Consider the following 25314-nt stretch of genomic DNA (forward strand, 5'->3'; position numbering starts at 1 on the left):
TGGAAAAGATTCAAATGAGGAGTTAGAAGGCAAGCCCTCTGTGGGCAGCCGTCTTCCAGAAACCTCGAACTTATGTGTGTCTCCACCTGAGAAAGGAGAAGAAAAGCTGGTGGTGACCCCTGGTCCTGCTGGGCCATGCCATGGCTCTGAAGATGCCCAGTGTTCTTAGGAGGTGCTCACCCCTGGCACCTAAAGACATTTCCTTCTGGTTGTTGCTCTTTAAAAACAAAATAAGCCCCTGAACGTGCTTGCAGGCCAGTTTGTGTGCCTGCACTTGACGAATTACCTTGACCAACAGGCCAAAGGCACAGTGCTCCAAGGCATCATCTTTCCTTAAAATCCTGAGTGTTTATTAAAAAGGGACATGGTCTCTAGGTATTTTATTACATTTGTGTTTCTTACATTTGAAATACCCTAACCGCTCCCTTCAGTTTCTTCTTAAGAACATTTACATCGAATTATTTTTCATGCAAGTCTTGTAGGACCCACATGTTTTCCTAGCTTTGGAAATCGATTTTTTTCATTCCTCTTATGGGGATTTCCCTATGTCAGTGAACATTAACTTTCTATTTCTTCCATTTTTGCTCATTTGAAACCCCTGCTGCTTCTAGATCTATTTCTTTGCACTTGTATAACTTTGAAATAAATTCCTCATCCCTTAGACTAAGAGAGTGGGTGTCTGTGAAAATTGTTTTCTCCTTCATAATACCTAAATTCTAGTTTGTCAATAAAATATTTGTGTTTGGTTAACAAGCCCTTATTTAAGCCATTGAGTTAGTATAATCTTTATTACATTTGAAAAACCAGAGAACTGAATTTTTTGTCATTCTAAGATGTAAGTAACACTGCAGTCAAGTCTTCTGATGAAATTTCCATATATCAAATTGAAAATAAAGCAAAATATATTTATTACTCATAACTAATATACTTTCACATTTCTCTGATTATGTGTAAGACATTTCAGCATGTGGATGTGGGGAAGGGTGAGCCTGCCCCAGAAACATCTCCCTGCTGCCACCATGGCCACGGCTCGGCAGTCTCCCTTCACTGACTCCTGAAACTCCATGTAAATCTACCATCACCCACCCCTTCTTTGACCGTTCCCTGCACCTTCTTGCTCACAGAAAGCTGGTGTTTCCCCCATTCCTCGGTGCACAGAGCCGACACCCCTCACATTCTTGGCCTGTTTCCAGGCTGTTGTAGTTGCTTCAGCACATGGTGGTGCACAACACCCATTCGATCGTGCTCATAGATTCTGGGCGTTGAGTCCAGGCAAGGCATGGGAGGCACCACCTGTCCCGGCTCCCACGTCTGGGCTTGGCTGGAAGACCTGGAGTCAGACGAGTCTTCGTTCTCGCCTGTATATGGCTGATGCTGGCTCTTAGATGGGGCTTGTGTCTCTCCATGTGAGCCTCTCATTGGTCCTGAAGACTAGTTAACTGATAACTGGATGGTAACTGGATTCTGAACACAAGCATTCCAAAGGCTAAAGAGCCAGGTAGAAGCCATGTTACTCTTTATAGCCCAGCCTCCGAAGTCACAGCATCCAGCATCTCTTCTGCCATATCCTGTTCATCAAGGCAGACAAAAAAAAAAAAAAAAAAAAAAACCAGTCCAAATTCAGAGATGAAGTAGCTGCTTCCTCTTGGCCAAGCAGGACAGAGTCCCAGGAAATCATGTGAGACCAGAAGTATTACTATGGCCATTTTTGGAAAATACGGTCTGCTGCACACACCATTTCCCCTTCTCCATAAAAGCCACAAACTTGGAATCTCATCATCCAACCTTGCCACCCACCAGTCCTCCCTGTTGGCCTTTGGGTTCCTGACTGTCACTCTTCCCAGTATGACTCTTGTAATAATTTCTGGCAGCCTTAGTATCCTGGAGCTAATCCTTCTGGTGCCCTGATCTCAGTTCCTTGATGTCCCCTCCCAGTGATCTTGTTCTCCACCTTTGGCCTTGTAATTACCAGTTACTCAACTCCTTCACAATCTCAGTCCCCAGTACTCACTCTCCAGCCACACAGGTCATTACCTCTGGCACATGGTGACTCCTCAGTCAGACAGGAGCTGGTGCACTGACCCAGCACACTGCAGCCAAGTGCCTGTCATCAGCCCTGGTCCCTTCCTCACCTGTTCTACCCTATCTGCTGACTTCCATGGTCAATGGAAGTGACTTTCTTATATACACTACTTTGCCTCTCTCATTTTATTGTGTCTATGTGGTAAAACCACACACCTAGGTTAAATCCAACTCTGCTTTTAGAATGTGGCTTGAGAAAATCCCACAGTCATCCTTACTGGTCCCACCTTAAATCCAGTGAGCCCTGGGTACTGCCCAGTGGCCATTCCCCACTTCCTCCTGCGCTCTTCAGATGCTTGGTTTGTGTCCTCTGCTCAGCCTTCCAGCACTACTACTGTCCTCAGTCACAGGTGACAACTTTGCTTTCTGTAAGTTCTCACAGCCCTGTTTGCTAGCCTTCAAGCATCTGCATCATCAAGTCAGAATTCATAAACAGAATACCAGTAGAAATAGACAAATCCACAACAGAGGGAGTATCTACTTTTTAACCTACCACATGGATGAGCTGACTCTGCCCCTACCTAAGGCCGTCTCTCCAGCTGTGAACCCAGGGTCCCTCAGCTTCTCAGACAGCCCCAGACAGCCCCTTGCCCCTGAGTCATCAGCGGTGTCCTCTCCATGCTGTCACCCCCATCTTACAGAAAACCTCTGCAACCTGCTTCTCACTCCAGCAGCCACATCATGTTTCTTTACCTTTATAGAAAAATAATGCTGAGCCCAGAATCCTAAGGTCAGCCAAATTAGCATTCTACACTAAGGAAAAATTAACACATTTTCAGGAATCAGAAATTCTTTGACCCGTAGAGCCTTTCCAAGAGAAAGTGGATAGCAAAATGAGCACATCTAACGGGAATACATGGACAATGAGAAACAATGTTGAGTAAAGAAATTAGTAAAATTTCAGTCATTGCTAAACAACTATTAACCCAAAGCGAAGAAGCCAAACAATTGGAGACTAAATTTCCATATTATTTCAAGGAAAGAGATGAATGAGGGCAATGAGATAAAAAGAAAAAAGCATACTAAATTTCTTACCTTGCTTAGAAAGGATACAAATTTTTATTAAATCTGGATGTTTTTGGAAAAATGTAAGTTTATGTATGTATGCTAAAATGTTAAGCATGCACATTAAAAGAAGAAAAGTAAATAATAAAAGGAAGGTCTTTATCATAACGTTCATGCATCTGGCATAATAAATGAAAATTACAAGCAAAATACAAGGAGAAATAGACCCAATAATAGGACACTTAACATGCATTTCACTCTCAGAAATCAAAAGATTTTGTAAACCAAAAGAAATGACATACATTTGAGTAAGTCAGTAAACAAGCTTATTCTAATAGAAATATACAGAACAAATAGATGCCTTTTTATTAATATTCTCAAACACAAATGGACAGTTCACAAAATTTAACCATGTGGTAGACCCCAAAGTAAACCTCAATCAAAATACTGAAAAGCCAATTTACTGAAATCACACAATCCTATTTTCTGCCCTTAAGAAAACAGAGGCCAGGAGCAGTGGCTCACGTCTGTAATCCCAGCACTTTGGGAGGCTGAGGTGGGTGGATCACCTGAGGTCAGGAGTTTGAGACCAGCCTGGCCAACATGGAGAAAGCCTGTCTCTACTAAAAATACAAAAATTAGCTGGACGTGGTGGCAGGCGCCTGTTGTCCCAGCTACTCGGAAGGCTGAGGCAGGAGAATTGCTTGAACACGGGAGGCGGAGGTTGTAGTCAGCCAAGATTGCGCTACTGCACTCCAGCCTGGGTGACAGAGCAAGACTCTGTTTCAAAAAAAAAAAAAAAAAATACAATGATAAATCAACAACAAAAGGATAAAAAGCAAACATTTTTCCACTTAGAAATTGACTCACCATTTAAAAATATTTACTAAGGAAATCTAAACCAAAATTACTTTTAGAAATAGAAGTGTTACCTTAAGAAATTCATGGGAGGGGAATGATATCAGAGAAGATGGCAGAGCAGGAAGCACCAGAGATCCATATCCCCACCTAGACAAAAATGGCACTGGCAGAAACTATCCAAAGTAACTATTTTGGAAGTCGTGAGTCTACTTGACAACTTGCAGCTTCTAAGGGGAAGCTTGCCTGGTAAGTTATGGTTAGTTTCCATCAGTTTTGGATGCCTGGTTCCCAAGTGCATGGTAGACAGCCATGCACGCATTCCTGGTGCAGTTTGCTGGAGCCAGGATGAGCAGTAAGGACCTTGTTCTCCAAATACCAGGGCTCCGTGTTGTGATTGCTGCTTTGGATCACTGAGTTCAGACAGAGACTGGGCACCATTGGTTCTGCCCACACTGGCTAAAGCACCTGTGGGTTTCTATGGATTTGTTTTCGCTTTTTTGGGAGTCAGGCATTTAAGGATTAGGACATTCAAGAGCAACCATATATAAGGGAAAATTTAGAAAGCCACAGCACATGGCCAGGGGAGTGACAGGCTCAGAAAAGACCTAAGAGAACTGAGAAGTTTTTCCCTCAGGCTGGTCTTCACCACAGAGGCACCCTTTAACAATCAAAAAGCAAACCCAAGGGGAGAAGGATTATCTGATTTCCAGAGGTACAACGTTATAAGATTCAAATGTCTGTTTTTCAACAATAAAGAAAATCACATGGCTACAAGAAACAGGAAAGTATGGCCCATTCAAACAAAGAAAAATAAATGGCAGAAAGTATTTCTGAAGAAGCCTAGACATCAGGCTTACTGGACAAGACTTTAAAACAGCTGTCTTAAAGATGCTCAAAGAAAACATGGACAAAGTCCATTGAAAATGTATGAACAAAATGAGAATAACTCAATAAAGAGATAGAAATTACAAATAGGATCCAAAAAGAAATTCTGGATCTGGAAAGAACAGTAACTGAAATGAAAATTCACCAGAGGAGTTCAAAAGCAGAACAATAAAGTATTGAGCAGGCAATAAAGAATGAACAAACTTGAAAATAGGAAAATTATTGAGCCTGAGAAATGGAATGAAGAATGAAGAAACGTGAACAGAGCTTAAGGAACCTGGGGAACAGCAAGTGGACCAACACACATTTCAGGGGTCTCAGAAGGGAAAGAGAGAGAGAAATAGAATAAATAATTCTGAAAACTTCTCATATTTGATAAAAGACATAAATCTGCAAATCCAAGAAACTCAACAAACTCCAACTAGGATAAACGTAGAAAGAGACTCATACCAAGACACATTATAGCCAAACCATTGAGGACCAAAGGCAATCCTGAGAGTGAGAAGTTACTCCTCAAAGAGATTAAAAGGGACCTTCAATAGAATTATTGCCAGTTTATCAGCAACCTTGGAGGACAGAGAGCAATCGGTAGATACATTTAAAATGCCAAAAGAAAAAAAACACTGTCAACTGAGAATCATCTATCTGACAAGACTATCCTTCAAAAATGAAGGAGACACTCCCAAATAAACATAAGCTGAGGGAGTTCATTACCACTAGACTTGCTGTGCAAGAAATGCCAAAGGGAAATCGCTCAGGTTGAAATGAAAGGGCCCTAGACAGTCACTTGAAGCCACATGAAGCAGTAAAAAATCTCCAGTAGAGATAAATATATGGCAATTATAAAAGCTAGCATTATTATAATTTTGGTTTGTAACTGCACTTTTTATTTTCTACATGATTTGAAAGACAAATGCATAAGAAACAACTGACTAATCTACATTATTGGGTTCACAGTGTATAAAGATGTCATCTGTTTCAACATTGTCTCCTACAAGAATTCATTAGCTTGATTTCCCAGCCTACTTACTCTTTTTTAATTTGAGGTTTAATTTTTTCAAAGTAAAACATTCACATAGTTTAGAGAGTCAAATAGTTCTATAGGCTGTTTTTTAAAACACATCAGTCCCTTTCTGTGTTTCCCAGAAACACCTACTTATACTTTCAGCTTTTCAGATGATTGTTTCCTAATAATCTGTGTATTTCTAAATAATATTCCTATTGCTATGTCTTTATTTTCTGTTTTAGGAATTACCTCTAGTGCTCACTATAGACATCAAAGGATTTCCTCTCTTGCCTCTCATCTCACTGCGTTTCCCAGTTCTCCTGAATGGTTTTAATTTTACTTAGTTTATATTACTATTTCCATGAAATCACTGTTCACAGCTAAACTAAATAATTATAATTACTTTTACTTTTTCACTTATCATTTGTTTTTCCCGAGATTCTTGTTTTTCTTTTCCTGTGGGTTTATTTAGTTTTCTATACATTTATCATAATTTCAGTTCTCAGTTATAGAAATCTCATTTCAGTATACCTATACATTAGGTATCCTGTCAATTTCATCTTCTCAACATATCTTCTGCTCACTGGCCCAGCCCTGCCTTGTGAGCTGTGGCTGTTATCCCTCTGTCTGGAGTTGGGGCCCTGAGTCCCATACAATCCTCTTTCTTGATTTATTTCCTTCTCCTGAGAAAAGAGGAGAATAGGGAATATGTTTTTGAGGCCTTGCAGGTCTGAAAATATCTTTATTAGACTTTCATATTTAATTGAAAGTTTACCTGGTTGTAGAATTCTAGGTTGGAAATAATTTCTTAGAATTTTGAAGACATTCCCTCATTGTCTCCCTGCTTCCACTGTTACAGGCAGGCATCTGATGCTTTTCAGGTTGTCGATGCTTTTCTGTACCCATATTTTCTCCCTGGATGTTTATAAGGTCCTCTGTTTGTCCCTATTTGTGTGAAATTTTGTGATGAGAGGCCTTAGTGTGGGTTTGTTTTTACCTACCATGCTGGGCACTCTGTAGAATTTTCAGTTTGGCCCCTCAGTCCTTCCATCACAGAACACATATCCTAGCAACTTAAATTGGCCTGACCAGATGGCGGTGTGATTGCCTCAGTTCATCTTTGACTGTTAGCCTCATTATTGTAGAGAGTGTCCAATCAAACTGTCCTACCTGAGCAGAAAGTGCAAGTGGTGTCTTCGCCACAGTTTCTGTCCCATCCTTAGCATCCTTGGGAGGAGGAAAATGGGTGGGAGGGTGTCTGACTTCTTCCCAGGTGGCCTTGTTATAATTTTCTGGAAACTTCTTCCAGAATCCTTCTGTCTTGCCTCTTTCTGCTAAGCCTCCCTTCACAGTAGAAGCTGGTTTTGGTGTGCTGCCTCTATGTCAGTGAGCTTCCTACCCCTGTCATCCAATTCTCCACTTAAAAGACACAGCTCTTTCCATCTTTTCCCAATATTGGAAGCTTCAGCTTCAGAACCAATGTTCAAGATTTTGCATTACTGAGATTTCACTGCACTTACTTCAACTTTCCATGTCTTTTATTTGCCAACTCATCTCTGTCATTTCCCCTCTACAGGCTTGAGTATGTGACTCTGACCTGTGGTGAGGAAAGTGTTCTCCCCCACTCTTAAGGAGGTTGGGGTGGGCGAGCTTCCTTTTGAAAGGACCCAAGTGTGGCTGCCCTGTGGTCTGGGGCACCTGGCAGTCCAGCCTCTTGGTGCTTCCAGTAGAGGATCCCATGGGGGAGGCCCAGCCCCTAGAGCCCTCAAGCCCCACCTCCCATTGCCAGTGCTCCTGTCTGCAAAGGTAGCAGTGACATAAAGCTAATTCATTTCTTTCAGATCTGGAAAAGTTTTCTTGAATTATTTCTTTGATGATTTTCTGCCCTCCATTTTATCTGTTCTGTTCCCCTTCTCAGAGGTCAGACACTATATCATAGTCCTGTAATGATCTTATATTTTCTCTCCTAATATCTGTCATTTTGCCCTACTTTCTGGGAAGGTTTCTCAACTTTATCGTTCATCCCTTCTATTAATTCTTTAATTTTGCTGTTTTTAAATTGTGAAAGCCCAGACTCTTCCTTTTTTGTTGGAAAGTCTTTGTTTCATGGCCGCAGCACTTTGTCTTCTATCTCTGAGGAAATTGTGTCAGTAGTTTTATTTTGTTATTTCATAGTGTCCTTTGTAGACACTATTTTTTCCAAGTTTCTTTTTCTGTTTATTTGGTTGTTTCGGTCTGTTTTCATTTTCAGTTTTTTTCTCCAATGCCTGGTGATTCTTGAATGCCTTGTCTTGTGTAGGAGCTGGGCTTTAAAAAGGTGGCCGAAAGCCTGCCTGCCTGGTTGGGCCTTCAGCTGTCTTGTCAGTCATGGAGTCCTTGGGGAAGTCCTGATCCTAGAATTCTTAGCTCTTTCATGGTGGGCTGTCAGTTTCCTTAGATAAGAGTCCTCTGGTTTCTTCTTGGAGACACAAAGAGAATGATACAGTTTAGAAATTCTAGAGAAGCTCTGAGCCTTTGAAACTAGGGGAGGATAGGAGGTGACAGAGGAGGGCCTTGGGACAACCTCTAGGCTTCTGACTTGAGTTGGGCTCAGATTCCGCTCCCCCCCACCACCGCATGACCTTAGGAAATGCAGGGGAGGACACAAGCAGAGGAGAAAGACACAGCTTTGAGGACCCCTGTGGCTGGGCAGCTGGTGTAGGGCCAGAGGTCTTGGCTCAGTGTCTGCCGCCTGTTAGCACAGGGCGTGGGCAGGACAGCCACCTTGAATCTGCACGTGTGTCTGAGAGGATAACACCTCCCCCAGGATTAAACAAGAGAATGTGTATCCATAAAGCATCTAGCCTTACACAGCACGGTGAGCAAACACCACCATATTCACAGTGGCACAGCTTCTTTCCAACACTAGAGGCATGCAGGCCCGTCAGGCTGGACACAGGCATGGCAGGGACTGGCACCACTCAGGAATCTTGCAGAGACCCAAGAATAGAACCTGGGAACACCAGCACTCATGGGTCTATTGGAAAGGGTGAGTCTACAAAGAGGGGCAGGGAGAAAACTGATCACACAGCGCCACAGGCCATTAGAAAGGGCACATCCCAAGGAAAGACATGTGGTGTCCCTGAGATGCCAGTGATCCATAATTAGTCATAGGTTAAAATGGCTGAAAATGTGATCTTTGGTTTCAGCAATTAGGAGATCCATAGTGATGGCTTCGATCTTCCTTTCAGGAAGGGAGGGAGCAGGTCTGAAGGGCATTCTAGAATTAGGTCAGATATGTACATAAAAAATAGAACAGTTTTCCCAACCAATCTTAACATTTCTTACAAATCCACAGATTGGTCACTTTGCCACATTTACACACACCTGGAGTTCAGCCAGTGCACTCAGAAAGGGAACTACAAGTGACAGATCCACAAGTCCACAGTCGACAGATGCTCCTCAGCCTCAGCCACTTGCCTTTCCTGGGGCTGCGTCCCACGCCCCAGACCCTCCTGTTGCAGCCTCACTCTCTACAGGATGAGGGAGAGGTTGATTCTGTCACCCATCCCAGGAGTCAGCTTGGACTATCACATGATTGCTGGTGTTTTAGGTGGCCCAGCTGATACCTACTTGCCGGAATAGGACAGAACCCTTTCAGGGTTGAAGAAAGCATTGTTTAAAAACTTGGACATTGAACATAAAGTCAATACATCTTGCTTATTCTACAATCAAGGCATATGATGAAATTCACCGTGCATTTTACACAGATGCCCAGTACAGATGTGTTGCGTGGCATCACGTGGACATGGCTTAAGCCGCTCTGCTGTGCTGTGCATCCTACATGCAGCAGTTAGAGTGGGGCTGACTCTTAGAACAACAAGGAGTTGAAGCAGAGTGGAGACACAGCTCAGGGGGCTTCAAAGGACCTTCTGGCAGACACTTCATCAAAAACAACCTGCTGGCCACATAACAGTCTCACTGATCTTCACCCTTAAATACAATGATTGTGTTTAACTTAAATATTTGTAAATTTTTACATAAACATGGTAAATGTCTTTTCAGAAAAGAATAAAGAAAGGAAGAACCATCTTCCTGTGGTCAGCAGAGGCTTGTGCTCTGCTAAGTAGCTGAGAGCAGCCTCTGTGAGCTCTCTCCTTTGGAAAGGTGGAAAACAGCAGGAACACCTCTCCTCCATTCCACACGTGCCCTGGCCACATCTGCAGCACCAGCTCAGCATGCGGTGTCCTCTGACAGCTGCCCTCAAACCCGTCACCCTTGGGTTAGGATGCGATTTCATGCAAGTCACTGTCATACTGGCTGGCTTGATACATACGTGTCTGGTGCAAGTTTATGGAGATGTGCACATCAGTGCATATGCTGTGACTTCTTGTTTAAGTTTGTCTTCTTAGAAATGCCCTTGTCATTAGCTCATGAGCTCTCTATTGGAGAGAGGAAGTGACTAGCCTGACTCAGGGCTCATAGAAGATGACCTGGTGGCACACACAGGGGTGGGCAGGAGTGTGCCCGAGGCCCCTCCTCCATTCCAGCATTTCATCTGCCAGCGCCTCGGACGAGGCCACCACACAGAGGAAGCACTACAGCCTCACAGACTGAGGGCTTGGTGGCTCTCCTGCGTGTGGTGACAATGTCCAATAATGCAGCCTTGTGACTTCTTCTTCTACCAATGGTCTGCTATTACTCGCAAGAAAACATAACTGTTTGCTTTTGGTTTTCATCAAGACCTGTTACTAAAGTTCGAGAGTTGGTAAGGCTGTAGGGCTTCTAAGGCAGCCCTCCCAGGTGACAAGCGGAGTCCAGTGAGGTTTGCATGGGGTATTGTGACAGCGTCATCACCTGGCTCAGCTCTGCACTCGGCCACCCTTGGTTTTTGACTCCCTAAGACAGTGTCATCATCCTCAGGGAAATGGGTTTGCTGCAGTTCAGGATTTCTCCAATTCAACTCATGTGTACATTCCCTTGGAAAGAAGAAAAAGTGTGGAGTCCTGTGTTGATTTGTGATTGCTAACCCAATGTTATTTAAATATGTGCAAACATAAATTAGATTCCTTATGCTTAGGGTTCTTTCTTAATACAACTTTCAATCTAAGGCATCACAGAAGTGAAATGAAAACAAAATTATAAACACACACTGTTGTTGCCACAACCCCCAGTAGCTCTCCGGGCCAGCCAGTGGCTTCTGAGGCCAACCCATGAGCTTCACCCAGGAAGAGGGCTTCACACCCCATGATGGTTGATTGGAACCTCCTTCTGGGGGCTGCAGGGCAGGGGACAGCAGAGCAGAGAGGCCCAGGGAGGGGCCAGGTGTCAGGAGCTGCAGAAGCTTAAGACTGTGCCCAGGGCACCCACCACACCACCGTCTGGGCCCTGTTCCTTCCTACCCCTCCTTCCCCACGTACCTGCGATGTGAGCCTCACCTGAGCCAGAGCACCCCCCGACGTGCCACCCAGCTGAACGCCAAGTGTTGACTAAGGTCGGTGGTACCGGGGACAGGATTGCGAGGGGGACCCTGCTTCATCTGCATTGTTTAAATGTCTGCAGCAAGAATGACTTCATGCATCATGTGATTGAAGATACAGAAAAAGAGGATGGCCAGCAACCGTTTGTAAGCCTCAGATAAAGTGTCAATTTTTAAAGTACTCATTGCTTGGATTTAATAAATCGGACTTTTTTTTCTTTAAGTTTCAGCACCCTAGGGATGTGTATGTTAACTTTTTTCATCCATTGAACTTTTTGTTTAAACTCTCAAGCTCTCAGGAAGAAAACTAAGTAGGCCCTGGCATTTCCTGACTGCCACACAAATGCCTACCTTCTGTGTGTGGTGGGTCCATCTCTGCTCCCATGGTATGGAAGTAAGACCTGTGACCGTGAGCTGGCTGCACACACATGTGGCATGTGGTGTAGCTTTCACTTACTTCCATCTTCTCAGAAAGAGCTGCACTGTGGCCCCAGCTTTCCACCGTGCCAAGGCTCCTTACACGCATCCTCATTTTTGGCTTCAGGAGGAGAAGGCGCATGGTTGGGTCACGTGCTCACTCAGCAGAGGAGGCACCGGCCACTTCTGTGTCCTCCAGATGCCCCTGCTATAGGGAGAGGCAGCAGCACGTGCGGGTCATCTTCCCAGAAGTCGGCGGCTCTTGGGGTTCTGGAGCATTGAACTTCCTCCTGTTTGATGCTACATTGAACCCCCAGGGTACAGCCTCGTTCTCACCATCTGCTTCCTGTCACACAAGCAAGAGCTGCTGGGTGCTTTTTCCATCTTGGTTCCCATTTTCCAAATGGTCCCAGAGGGACTTAGTAAAGCATTAGAAGAGCCCAGAGACTGGAAGCAAACTCACAAAATTGACCATGAAATTTAGTCAAACGGTGATGAAATTTAGTCAAATGTTGATGAGATTTAGTCAGTGATGAGATTTAGTCAAACGGTGATGAAATTTAGTCAAATGTTGATGAGATTTAGTCAGTCAAACGGTGATGAAATTTAGTCAAATGTTGATGAGATTTAGTCAGTGATGAGATTTAGTCAAACGGTGATGAAATTTAGTCAAACTGTCTTGAAACCAGCCAGTCATTGGAAATGCCCTGATTTCTTCCTTTTCCCTCACGTTGAGCCAAGTGCACGAGCTGGTCCTGGCTGCCTGGAAGGGTGCTGGCCATGTGCCTCTGCAGCCTCCCGTGCTGTCCTCGGGCCCCGTGGCCTGTGCTCCTGCTCCAGCCCCTATTTCCCTGACGGCCCTTGCTGCCTGCATGACTGATTTTGCTCCTGCCATTGCTGCAGTACCGAAGCCCAGTGGGAAAGCCCCTCAGCCTGTAGAAACAGCCCTCGGCGGCCGGGCGTGGTGGCTCACACCTGTAATCCCAGCACTTTGGGAGGCTGAGGCTGGCGGATCACGAGGTCAGGAGATGGAGACCATCCTGGCTAACATGGTGAAACCCCGTCTCTACTAAAAGTAAAAAAAATTACATGGGCGTGGTGGCGGGCACCTGTAGTCCCAGCTACTCAGGAGGCTGAGGCGGGAGAATGGCGTGAACCCAGGAGGTGGAGCTTGCAGTGAGCCAAGATGCACCACTGCACTCCAGCCTGGGCGACGGAGCGAGACTCCGTCTGAAAAAAAAAAAAAAAAGAAAGAAAAGAAAAGAAACAGCCCTTGGCTTGCAAGCTGTTCATTTTTCTGAAGGAGGAAATTGAAGGGTGAAATCAGCCTTTCTAAGAATCTGATTCATCTCATTATTGCCAGCATTATTAGATGTTAGATAAAAAAACAGTTAATTTCAACCTTTTCTACCTGGCATGTTATCTGAACTAAAAAGAAAGAGAAGAAGCAGCCCTTCAAAAATAGATTTATCTTTATTTCTTTATGGCTTCCCAAAAAGTCTCTTTTATCTGTGGAAGCTGGAGTAAGAATAAACCCCATAAGACACATTATGAGAGACTGAGGTGATTTCTGGTGGCAGCACCCACAACCTGGGCTGGGGTCCCTCAGGCCTCACCCTAACCAGGAGACAACCTGAGAACCCAGGGCACTGCGTCCGCGTGTGACCGTGGACGTCAGGAGAGCACCGGCTCTTCACTGATTACAGCTTTGCGTTTCCCCACGGGGGCCACTGAACTTTAATCACGTTTTCAATAAAACCAGATAAAGTAGTCCAGGAAGGTCATGTGGGTCATATGTTTCCCCACTGGCTCTCTCTACGATTTCACTGTCTTCTGATCCCATCTTATATGAGACACATTTAATACCAAGAGTGAAAGGGGCCCTGGGTGTGTTTCTCGGTGTCCACTCAGCCCTCTGCCCCTTTGTGAGCATCGGGTTTATACGGTTTTATGAAATGGTGGGAGACAGGCTCTCCCTTGATGCAGTCCCTGTAGTTATAAAAATATGGACAATGCAGATAATTCTGTTAAATTAAGATACCAATTCGTCTATTAAATCAATTGCTTCCAGCCACAGCCCTTGTTATTCAAATCAAGACAAAAAAAAAAGTCTGTGGAGTGTGAGGAGGCAGCTGAACCTGTCTCTTCCAGAAGCTCCTCTGGGGATGAGAGATGGGCAGGAAGCAGCGTGTGTTTGTGAAGGAGAAACGTGAATTCCATGTGAAAGGGAGTACGTTTTCTAACTTGGGGTTGGAGCTGGCTGTCGGGAAGCTGGTTCTGAGATGGTGGTGTCGGTGCTGGAGGTGCCACCCCTCGGGAGGCTGTCTGGGTTCTAAGGTGGCAGCACAACTTTACAGTTCTAGAATTGTATTTCTATCTGAAAGGGTTTAACAGTCAGATGCTCTTTTTTTCCTCAGAAATCCTCCTCTACCTTTGCTACTTTACAATATTCTGGGGTTTTGTACATTTCCTGGCAACAATTTGACCCTTCCATCTCAAAGCTGGTTTAAAGGAGGGTTCACCATCGGTTGGCATGCATGAAGTGAGACCGAGCTGTCAGTTTTTCATAAAAGTTCTCCCAGCACAGAATCAGCTGACTCCTAAACTAAATATTTCTGCGTTTATACATTGCTTTCCTGTTATGTTTGGATACTGGAAGACTTTTTTCTCTTACGAAAAAGCAGCAGGCACTCACTGAGCCATGAGGGTTGCCAGGGTGCTGTGGGTAAGTGACCAAAGACAGAAATCAGACGGTCACAGACAACACAGCTTCTGTCCAATCCAGTTACCCTCCAGCAGCAGGTCTCATTCTCCTTGGTCTCAGACCCCTTTACACTTAAAAGTTATTGCAGATTACAGGTTTACCAGAAAAATTTTAAAATATGTATTTATTCATTTCAAAATATCAGTACAGCAACTACATGTTAATGTTGTTTTTGCAAAAAGCCTCTATGTTTTCCAAAAAAAAAAAAATTAGAAGAGCAGCATTCTTTTACACTTTTGCAAATCTGCATAATATCTGAATCCCATGAAAGAGAGCCGGGCCACATGCAAACTCCTGCAGTCAGGCCACGGCAATGTGTTGTTCTGCTATTGAAGTCAAAAAGAAAAGTCAGGGAGGTCCTTGTTAGTCGCCTTTTCAGGCAACTGCGGACTCTTCCTTGATACCACATCAAAACTCAACAAGCCGTCATCCTCTAAAGACCACAGTGTAGAATCTGAAGCCGGTCGGTGACCGCGTGCCTGCTGCTGTATCACAACACGTTGGTCTGTCCTGCACTTTGAATGAATCTTTTTCCTGTGAACATCATGTTTGGGTCATGTGGAAAATACTGGTTCACTGAGTTACGGAGATTTGCCAAATGCTGACACAGTTCAACAGATGGTATTTTTAAAATCACGTGTACAACGTACAGGGCCTCGTACGTTGCAGACCGGTTGTGTCCACAAGCGTGCTGCCTGTGCTGGACGCCAGGGCCCAAAGATGAGTCTACCTGGGCCTGCCCACCAGAAGCTCATTCTTGAGCGGGGCAGACAGTAAGACGGGCGACCCATGTGGGTGAGGTGACAGCACGGACTCAGGTAACCGGAAAAAAGAAGACGGTGGCGTGCGCTGCGAGCCGGGTGGGCAGGATCCGCGCGTGCGCTGCGAGCCGGGTGGGCAGGATCCGCGCGTGCGCTGCGAGCCGGGTGGGCAGGATCCGCGCGTGCGCTGCGAGCCGGGTGGGCAGGATCCGCGCGTGCGCTGCGAGCCGGGTGGGCAGGATCCGCGCGTGCGCTGCGAGCCGGGTGGGCAGGATCCGCGCGTGCGCTGCGAGCCGGGTGGGCAGGATCCGCGCGTGCGCTGCGAGCCGGGTGGGCAGGATCCGCGCGTGCGCTGCGAGCCGGGTGGGCAGGATCCGCGCGTGCGCTGCGAGCCGGGTGGGCAGGATCCGCGCGTGCGCTGTGAGCCGGGTGGGCAGGATCCGCGCGTGCGCTGTGAGCCGGGTGGGCAGGATCCGCGCGTGCGCTGTGAGCCGGGTGGGCAGGATCCGCGCGTGCGCTGTGAGCCGGGTGGGCAGGATCCGCGCGTGCGCTGTGAGCCGGGTGGGCAGGATCCGCGCGTGCGCTGTGAGCCGGGTGGGCAGGATCCGCGCGTGCGCTGTGAACCGGGTGGGCAGGATCCGCACGTGCGTGTGCCGTTGAGGACCTGCGTCCAGTGCATGGGAGGTGGAGGTGAACCCACACAGGAGGGCGCCTGCCCTTGAGGACCTGTGTCCAGTGTGCGGGAGGCGGAGATGAACCCACGGAGCAGGGCGCCTGCCCTTGAGGACCTGTGTCCAGTGTGCGGGAAGCGGAGATGAACCCACAGAGCAGGGCGCCTGCTCTTGAGGACCTGCGTCCAGTGTGCGGGAAGCGGAGATGAACCCACGGAGCAGGGCGCCTGCCCTTGAGGACCTGCGTCCAGTGTGCGGGAGGAGGACATGAACCCACACAGGAGGGCGCCTGCCCTTGAGGACCTGTGTCCAGTGTGCGGGAGGCGGAGATGAACCCACAGAGCAGGGCGCCTGCTCTTGAGGACCTGCGTCCAGTGTGCGGGAAGCGGAGGTGAACCCACGGAGCAGGGCGCCTGCCCTTGAGGACCTGTGTCCAGTGTGCGGGAAGCGGAGATGAACCCACAGAGCAGGGCGCCTGCTCTTGAGGACCTGCGTCCAGTGTGCGGGAAGCGGAGATGAACCCACGGAGCAGGGCGCCTGCCCTTGAGGACCTGCGTCCAGTGTGCGGGAGGAGGACATGAACCCACACAGGAGGGCGCCTGCCCTTGAGGACCTGTGTCCAGTGTGCGGGAGGCGGAGATGAACCCACAGAGCAGGGCGCCTGCTCTTGAGGACCTGCGTCCAGTGTGCGGGAAGCGGAGGTGAACCCACGGAGCAGGGCGCCTGCCCTTGAGGACCTGTGTCCAGTGTGCGGGAAGCGGAGATGAACCCACAGAGCAGGGCGCCTGCTCTTGAGGACCTGCGTCCAGTGTGCGGGAAGCGGAGGTGAACCCACAGAGCAGGGCGCCTGCTCTTGAGGACCTGCGTCCAGTGTGCGGGAAGCGGAGGTGAACCCACACAGGAGGGCGCCCGCCCTGAAGACCTGCGTCCAGTGTGCGGGAGACAGAGATGAACCCACACAGGAGGGTGCCTGCCCTGGGCAGCAGCAAGCCTTCCCCACCCACCAAACAGAACCTGGCCCACGAGTGTTTCACCGCCAGGTCTGATCTGATTTAGGAGGGCTGTGGGGTTGTCCTGATAAGTCAAATTTTGTTAAAAACATGTTCTTAGAGCCGTGGCATTGGCCACACTCTGGGTGTGAGACTGCAGGGTGCTCAAAGGGTGTGGCCCTTCCCGGTCACCTTCCTCAGTCCAGACGTGCGTCTGCCACTCAGAGTGCGTGCCAGGCCCAACCAGCCGTGGCCCTCGGTTCCCTGGGGGTGACAGGAAGGGAGAGAAAAGCACATCAGGTAGGCAGGAGCAGGGGAGAAGGCAGCTCCACGTAAACTGTAATGAGACAAAGAGGGCAGGAATCTCGTTTTAAAAGTCACAGAAACAAATGAATTTTAACCTTTTTCTCACAAGGTAACCCTCCTGCAACATTTCCTTTTCTTCGTTTTCTTTGCTTTCATGGTTATGCTGGGTTGGAACATGCCCTGGCTACAAATCATAGTAGGCCTTTGATAGACTTTTAAAATGGCCAAATGAAATACAGAGAATATAAAGGATTCAGAAGTAATTAATTCAAAACTACAACCTACTTTAAAACATTTATGCAGAGAAATTCGTTGTTACAAAAGAGGGTCAGGGCCGGGCGCGGTGGCTCACGCCTGTAATCCCAGCACTTTGGGAGGCCGAGGCGGGCACATCACGAGGTCGGGAGATCGAAACCATACTGGCTAACACGGTGAAACCCCGTCTCTACTAAAAAATACAAAAAAAAAAAAAAAAAAAAAAATTAGCCGGGCGTGGTGGCGGGAGCCTGTAGTCCCAGCTACTCGGGAGGCTGAGGCAGGAGAATGGCATGAACCCGGGAGGCAGAGCTTGCAGTGAGCGGAGATCGCGCCACAGCACTCCGGCCTGGGCGACATTGAGAGACTCCGTCTCAAAAAAAAATAAAATAAAATAAAAAAGAGGGTCGGTGCATTCACGATCTGACCCTTTAATCCCATTGCTGTTTTCTGCACCGTTGGTCTATCCCCTCCTTTTTTTTTTTGGAACACTCACACGCAATCACCCGGCTGAAAGATGGTTAGAAAAAGAAATTATGAAGAGCCTGGAAAATCCACAAACCAGACAGTCAGCCCCTGATGCGTGGAGCCGCCTTCCCTTCCTGGGTTTCTGGCGCGGGCGCAGACCCTTCCCCAGCCTGGAGGGCGCTGCCGGTGTCAGAAGCGGAGGTTTCGGAGGCGGCTGCAGCCTGGGAATAGCTGGTCAGCCACTGCGCTGCTGTCGGTAAAAATCAGCCCGGGACCTGAGGCCAAATGCAAGCTCAGGCCGCAGCTACCAAGGAAACCTGCCTAAGCGGGCGGCACAGAAGGGAGCGCCGGGGACGCTCTGGTTTTCAGATCCCCTTTCGGAAGGTTAGATTGTTTTTCATAACAGGGAAAGGAAGATAAGCCCCGCCCCCGGCGAAACCCTGGCCCTCCCTCGCTGCTGCGTCTGGCCCTGTGTGCAGCTGAACGCAGCTCTTATTTAAATCATTTTTAGGAATTAATACTGGTGAACTGACAGGTTTTTTTTTAATACAAAGTTTAATAACCGCTTAAAACAAGCCAATAAAGAAGAATGAGATGTTTTTAAAATCAAGAATTTGACCTGGCTCAGTATCTCACACTTATAATCCCAGCACTTTGGGACACTGAGGTGGGGGGATCACTTGAGGCCAGGAGTTCGAGACCAGCCTGGCCAACATGGCAAAACCCAGTCTCTACTAAAAATACAAAAATTAGCCGAGCATGGTGGCGGGCGCCTGTAATCCCAGCTACTCCGGAGGCTGAGGCAGGAGAGTCGCTTGAACTCAGGAGGAGGACGGAGGCTGCAGTGAGCCGAAATGAATCCACTGTACACCAGCCTGGGTGACAAAGTGAGACTCTGTCTCTAAAAAATAACAAATAAATAAAACCAAGAATTTACTAAGCATAACGTAGTTTAATGTTATCCTCATCCCTTTGAGGTGTGTTACAAAAACATGTCTGATGGGAGCTCGAGAGCCACGAGTCCCTTGTCCTGTTTTCAGTGAGTTTTTTCTCCACACCCCTCCCCAGCCCGGGAGCACAAACAGGCCTGGCCTTGACCTAAAGTCTCTCTGTTTTTTTTCCTACTGCACTCAGGCCCCCAATGGCTGCTCTTCTCTTCCTCTTTTGCCTACTAGCTGGAACAGGAATTTAAATCCAAGAAGCCTACCCCCTGCACAGGACACAGGTGGATGTGAGGGAATGGTCTGGGTGGAGCTGCCCTGGCTGAATGTCTGCAGCTGTGCCAGCTGCCTAGGCATGTGAGGAGGGCGGCCAGGCTGCCTCACAATCTCTGGCTGGTCGTCAGTGGGCTGGATGGGTGCAATGGCGGTGTGAGGACACAGGACAGTGGAGGCCGTAATCCACGTCCCCTGAGCAACCTTTCACGCAGCCACTCACCACTCCCGCGTACCAGAGAGCTCTGCCCCACCCAGAGCAGGACCTGTGTCCTGAGAAACCACCCAGCAGCTGTGGCTTCTCCCAAAGGCCTCCGTCCCAAGCCGCCGGTTGTGTGGTTGCATGGCTGCCGTGGTGGCATTCTTAAGGCCTGAGGAAATACGCGTTGAAATGCACACAGGCCTGGGCAGGGGGAGCCCAGGAAAGTGCTCCAGCTCCTGCATATTCCTGGATGAGTTTCCCCCCCCCGTGGTTCCTGACTGCTCCAGTTCAGCATCTTCTTGTGCCCAGCTGGCTTAGAGTTAGCCTAGAAAAACACAGTTGAGGAAGTAAATCTTCCACTGAGTAAGGGTATACATTCCAAAGTCAAATAAAGGGTGATGGATTAGAAGGCTGTCCCCTCCAGTGTGGCTGCCTCCCAGAAATCACACATTCTGAACCATGGAGGTGTCCAGCACAGACCCCACCTCCACCCGCAGGTTGCCCTCTTCAGACACCAGCTCAGGCTAGAGGGCAGGCAGCGACAATGCACCTGGCCCCTGAGCACTTAGACCTACCGGCTCAGGTCTGTACTGCCCTGCTTGGCACAGATTCCCCAAGGGCAGGGTTCTGTCCTGTGCACGGCTGAGTCTCCACTGCCTTGTGGAGCTTCTGGCACATTCTTAGTCATTTGAAAAGCTATTGAATGAAGGAGCCCATGAGGTATGTGGATTCACCTTGGAAGGAGCAGGAGCTGTGGGTCACCACAGATGGCCATTCTAAGACTGCCCTTGCCTGGAAGCACAGAACAGCTCAGTGGGCAGTGTCCCCAGGCACGCAGGGACCCCCCGCCCCCAGCCCAGATGCTCCCAAACATCTGGAAACACGGTGGTCCCAGCTGCTCTGTGTTTCAACAGGAAGGATAGAGGCTCATGAGAGCCGGGTCTGTGTCGCAGCAGGAAGGACAGAGGCTCATGAGAGCTGGGTCTGTGTTTCAGCAGGAAGGACAGAGGCCCATGAGAGCCGGGGTCATCGGGGAAGCTGGGGCAAGGAATCCACAAGGGGTGTGTCAGCTCCTCAGGGAGACGTGGTTCTGTTTTTCTTTTCATGTGGTTTCATGGAAAATACCTTGATGAAAACTATCAGCAAAAGTCAAAGAACTTTTTACAGGAAAGAAAATAAATGCACCAACTCGTCTACCTGCATATCAGACGTGATCCCATCAAATGAGGAGGGCCACAACAAACAGAAACCCCCCATAAAGAATGTCTACTTTCCATAAGTGAATAAAGTCACAAAACGTATCACTTGATGATCGCCATTTTCATTTCAACGTCATCCTTCATTAATTTGTCTACACAAGTTTTATTCCGTTCTCTTAACCTGAAGCTTGCTTTTAAAAACAAAATCCACGAACCCGTCGCACATGCTAAGCAGTTACACTCCTGGATGGCCAGGAGCTTGTTCAGGTGTCTATTCACTCATTCATGGTTTTTGGAGCAATTACTGTGCCCAGTGCTGGGGCAACAAAGGCAAGAGACAGTTCTCATCTTCAAGTTGCTCCCAGGCTGGCTCTGCTACCCAAGAGCTACGAACAGAGATCTTCCTGAACTCGCCTTTTGGCCTCAGGATGATGTGGTATAGAAAAATTCATTAGCAAACAGTCACCTAGAAATCTAGAGCTGTAACATTTGTTAAGGAACACACAGAAAAAGAGCACACATTGATGCTTTGAAACAAAATAAAAACTCATTGCATTATATTTGGTCTTAAGGTGTGAATTATGTGCAAGGACATCTGCTCCGTCAGTATTTCTTGAGTATCTAACGAAGGCCGGACACTTCATTCACTCCACATCTAAATTCATAACAGTGTTGACTTCATTGTTACTGAAAATACTGGAAAGAAACGAAAAACTATCAGATAAAAGTGTTCTCAGTTCAGAGCAGCAAAGAGACTATTAAATAATTAACATTTAGAACATTGATGGAAAATATTTGGTGTTTTCTCCCTTTTCCAAGTTAATCTAAAACAAGCCATAGTAAATGCCTCAAAACATGTTTCCTATGCCCTCCATGGAAGAGAAGCTGCAACTTTAACAGGCCCTCAGGGCCTCCTGTCACACTAGCCCCCTGCCTGCAGCATCAATTTCAGGAGTGGGGAGGGAGCCATGATGTCCATCCACATTGTTGTCCAAATGTCCAGAGTGAGTGCAACTGGGGTTGGGGTAATAGGCTGTCAACAGAAATAAACAGAGGGAGGCTCTAAGAGAAAATGACACTGATTTGGGAAATAGGACATTGCAATGAGAATACACGTGCCATTGTAGATTATGTGCACATTCAGGGAAGTCAAAGAAGACAAAGGTTTTTAAGGGAAGAGTGAGGAGGCACCCAGGATTGTTTTGAGATAAGTATCCTTGGCTACAAAGATGAATAACAAGGGAGATTCCAGTTCAGTGCTGGACAGGCACTTGCTGGACAGATGTAGAGAATTTTTTGTGTAAGGTTGCAATGGCGTTTGTGCAGGGTCATGATTTTTTTCAGTCTTTTGTGATTGTTCTTGTGCAATGGTGCATGACCACCCTCCCTTTATGGTCTTTCCCAGCTCTATTTGTCAGAGCATTTCTTAACACAAGTGACTCCATTTTGATTTTGATTCTGACAACTTCCACATTTTCCACTTTTGATCAAGGTCTTTCTCCAAAAGTATCAGCAATCCATCCTGCCGTAGTGAGGTCTGATGTCCCCTGATGCCGAGATGGGCCTGTCCTGGGCTGCTGGTCTGGTTCCACACTAGGGGTAGTGATTGGTGAGTAGGAGTCATTGTCAAAACCCTTTAGCCACATTTGAGCAACAAGGGAGGTTTGAAGGGAGTGGCTGTCAGGCTAAGTCTACCTGGAGTCTAGTATTACGTTCAATTTTGTCTTTTTCCATAGTCTTCTGTTATCATCTCAAAGTGCTGGGCCAGCATTATTCTGTTAGGAGTTGTACTTCTACAGAAATTTAACAAGTAACAAATACAAAGTTTTAGAAGGGGAAATTCAAAGTAAAATTATTAGTAATGTGACTATCCTAGTCTGCATAATGGTTTTGAGCCATGAACCTTAAAGGCAGCCAACTGGATAAATCAATTGACCATGATCCCGTCAAGTGAAATAGGTGAGCTTTAAGAGGGTTAAAAGTCTTATTATGATACAGAGTTCTGTTCTAATGTCAGAAAAATCTGTCTACAGCATGGAACCATCCACTTCTCAGCCTGGTTTGCAGTTTGAATGTCTCTGGTTGTGGTACTGGGTGTTCCTCAAACATCAGACATATGACTTGTTCCTTAAAATTTATATAATTTCAGCTTACAGGGCTTCAGGAAGAGAGCAGTATTCAATTTTAGTAACTCTGGAAGAAAGTTGGATTGGAGGAATTAGGATAATTCAAGTCTAGTCTATAGGTAGATAACAAGAGCTGGAAAACAATGCATAGAGCTACAATCTAATAAGAGGTGTATTACAGCTTTTCTTCAGAAACATTTTCTCCCTACATTTGTCGCACAGGATTCTCAGATTTAAAAACTTCTGGGGGCTAGGAAGCCAAACCAAAGCAGACTTTAGATTTTACTTACAGTCTTAAAGTTCCTGGGCCTGCCGGGAAGTGACCATTTTTACCTACTCACTGTAAATCCAGGAACCCTTGAAACCAGGCATTCTGTGCACATTCACGAGTATGACATAAGCAGTGTTTTAAATTATGTTCTGTTGTAAAGAGAGAGCTGATTTTTACTGAACTTAGCAAATCACTTTATTGCCATAAAAATACTCATGAATGATTTTCAAATTTTGGAGAAATCAGGAAGGGAGAAAAAAAACAAATGCTTCCATTACAAAAGTATGCTTTACCAAATTGCTGTAAATTACAGATAGTTTAAGAGAGAAAATGTCCTTACAGCTGGAAAGCAAGACATTTAAGTAAAGAACTAATAATGTTTTAAATAAAAATAACAAAAACATGATCAATTATTTAATCTCATATGATTAATCTTTGTTCTGCTTGACCTTGAGCAGTTTCACAAGCCCACCAGTTTCTTCATTAGAGTTTTTAAAAAATTGTATTTATTCCATTGATGTTAAAGTTATAAGAAATCTATATGTAAGAGCACTTGTTGAAATCTTTTCCATGAGTCTGATTGCAGATGCTTTTAGGGGAGAATGTAAAACAATAACTGTAGATGACACTTAGAATAGCCATGGTTAAAACTCTGATGGAAGTTTATTATAATCAGCAAGTAACAAGGAAATAGAGTTATTTTTATAGCACATGACATAATATCCAGAATTAGGACTGATGACATATTAGAGTTCTATGAATTTATATAATTTTTGAAACATTCACATCCATAACATTCCCATAAATGTAACTGAATGATCTAGTGTCACTTATCATTTCACGATGCTTTCCATATACTTTATCGAATAAGCCTAATTATTTAATATCTCTACAAGATGAGAGGTAACATTGTGTGAGGCTCTCCAGGGGCCCAACTAGAAAATTTCAAAGTTAATTCTAGACCAAAAAGACTTAATTTAGAATTTCAGTCCTGGGGAAGCCTGCCAAGGATACAAAAGGTTCAAAACACTCGACCAAAACAGAACCACAGGTCACAGTGAAATAACTTCATTTAACCAGAATAAAGTCATTTAACCAGAGTAATAATCAAAAGACTTCAAAGCAATACAGAAAAGTACATGGATGTTAAAACCTTAACCCTTTTCAAGCTGTTTTCCTAAGTAACCAAAAACGTAATAAAGACAACACAGGAAATTGTCTTGGTAAAAGGTAAATCCACTGGGCTTTTTAAAGGGCCAGTTACCAAGAAGGTGGAGAAACCCTCCTGCACTGCGATTGCTCTTCCTTCTGGGAAGCCCATTTAGGTATCTTGGAAATTGAATCTGATGAAAGGTACTTGAATTTAATTAAACACAGAAAAAAGATGTGTGTCCAAACTTATGAATGTGTCCCATATTGTAAAGGAGTGTAAATAAGAAAACCAGTACCTTCAGCAAGTCAGAGTGCACGGCTCTTAGTGTCAGTATATGAGATTTCCTGGTTACATGGAACAATTCAGACTCATCAAGGAAAGCCAAGAGTACAGAATCAAGTTATACGGGGGAAAGCATTGCTTTTCCAGGCCTCCAAGGTAAACATTTCCGCTTCAGGCCCTCACAACAGAATTAGAGCTGGAGAAAAACTTTACAGAAGCTGATGAAGTTGGAGAGAGTTGTCATCCCAGGCCTCCTCGCGGGGAGGAAAGGAAGAGCAGAGGTTGATGATGCCTGGCCGGCAAGTCACGTGCAGCGAGATCCAGCAAAAGAGCCTGTGAGATACGAACCTGAGAGGCTTCAAGAGGAAAACGCTGCCTTGAGAAATGAAACTACTGTTCTGAATGAAAAAAGCAGGTCTAATCTGAAACTAGGGAAACTCAGTGGAGACTGTAAAACAGAAAAGAGAGAAGCTGCTGTTAAGACCAGATCAAAATTTCAAAAAAACCTTGTTCTAACATAGAGTACCAAGTTTTTAGTTTTGTATTAGTGTATTTTTAATATTGAAGCTCAATCTTCAGGAAGACTTATAATTTCCTTCTAATTATAGCCAACTTAATTCCTTTTATAAATTCATCCTTCACAAACCTCATCACAACTTATTCCAACATTTGACAACATACTTAGAATTTCTGCTTTGTCCCCTATTTACTGTTTCTTAAATAACCAGCTGTTTTAAGACAAAAATTTCTACTCAAGATTTTTTCTTACATAAAATTATTCTCTTTTCTTTTTAATAGCCTTCCTCACCAAGAATGCATCTTCAAACCCATAACATTCCTTGTATCTCTCTCTCCTACTTACTGTCTTGCCTCTGTTTCCTACTTTCTGTCTTGCCTCTGTTTCCTTCCTAAATCCATATTTGGAAACAACCTTTAAAT

The 25314-nt window shown here is 45.9% G+C and overlaps 1 protein-coding gene across 2 annotated transcripts in view; it reads right to left on the minus strand.

The window, feature by feature from the left end:
* LOC117980779 (uncharacterized) overlaps positions 1-25314 on the minus strand; it is a 92411-nt gene continuing 67097 nt past the window's right edge. For both annotated transcript variants that reach the window (XM_063605565.1, XM_063605564.1), the window contains one exon: positions 1-24823. In XM_063605565.1, the coding sequence (XP_063461635.1) occupies positions 15293-16489 (1197 nt within the window). In that variant the 5' untranslated portion in view covers positions 16490-24823 and the 3' untranslated portion in view covers positions 1-15292. The remainder of the gene's footprint in view (positions 24824-25314) is intronic.

This window comes from Pan paniscus, chromosome 5, assembly GCF_029289425.2.
Source record: "Pan paniscus chromosome 5, NHGRI_mPanPan1-v2.0_pri, whole genome shotgun sequence".
NCBI classification, from domain to species: Eukaryota; Metazoa; Chordata; class Mammalia; order Primates; family Hominidae; genus Pan; species Pan paniscus.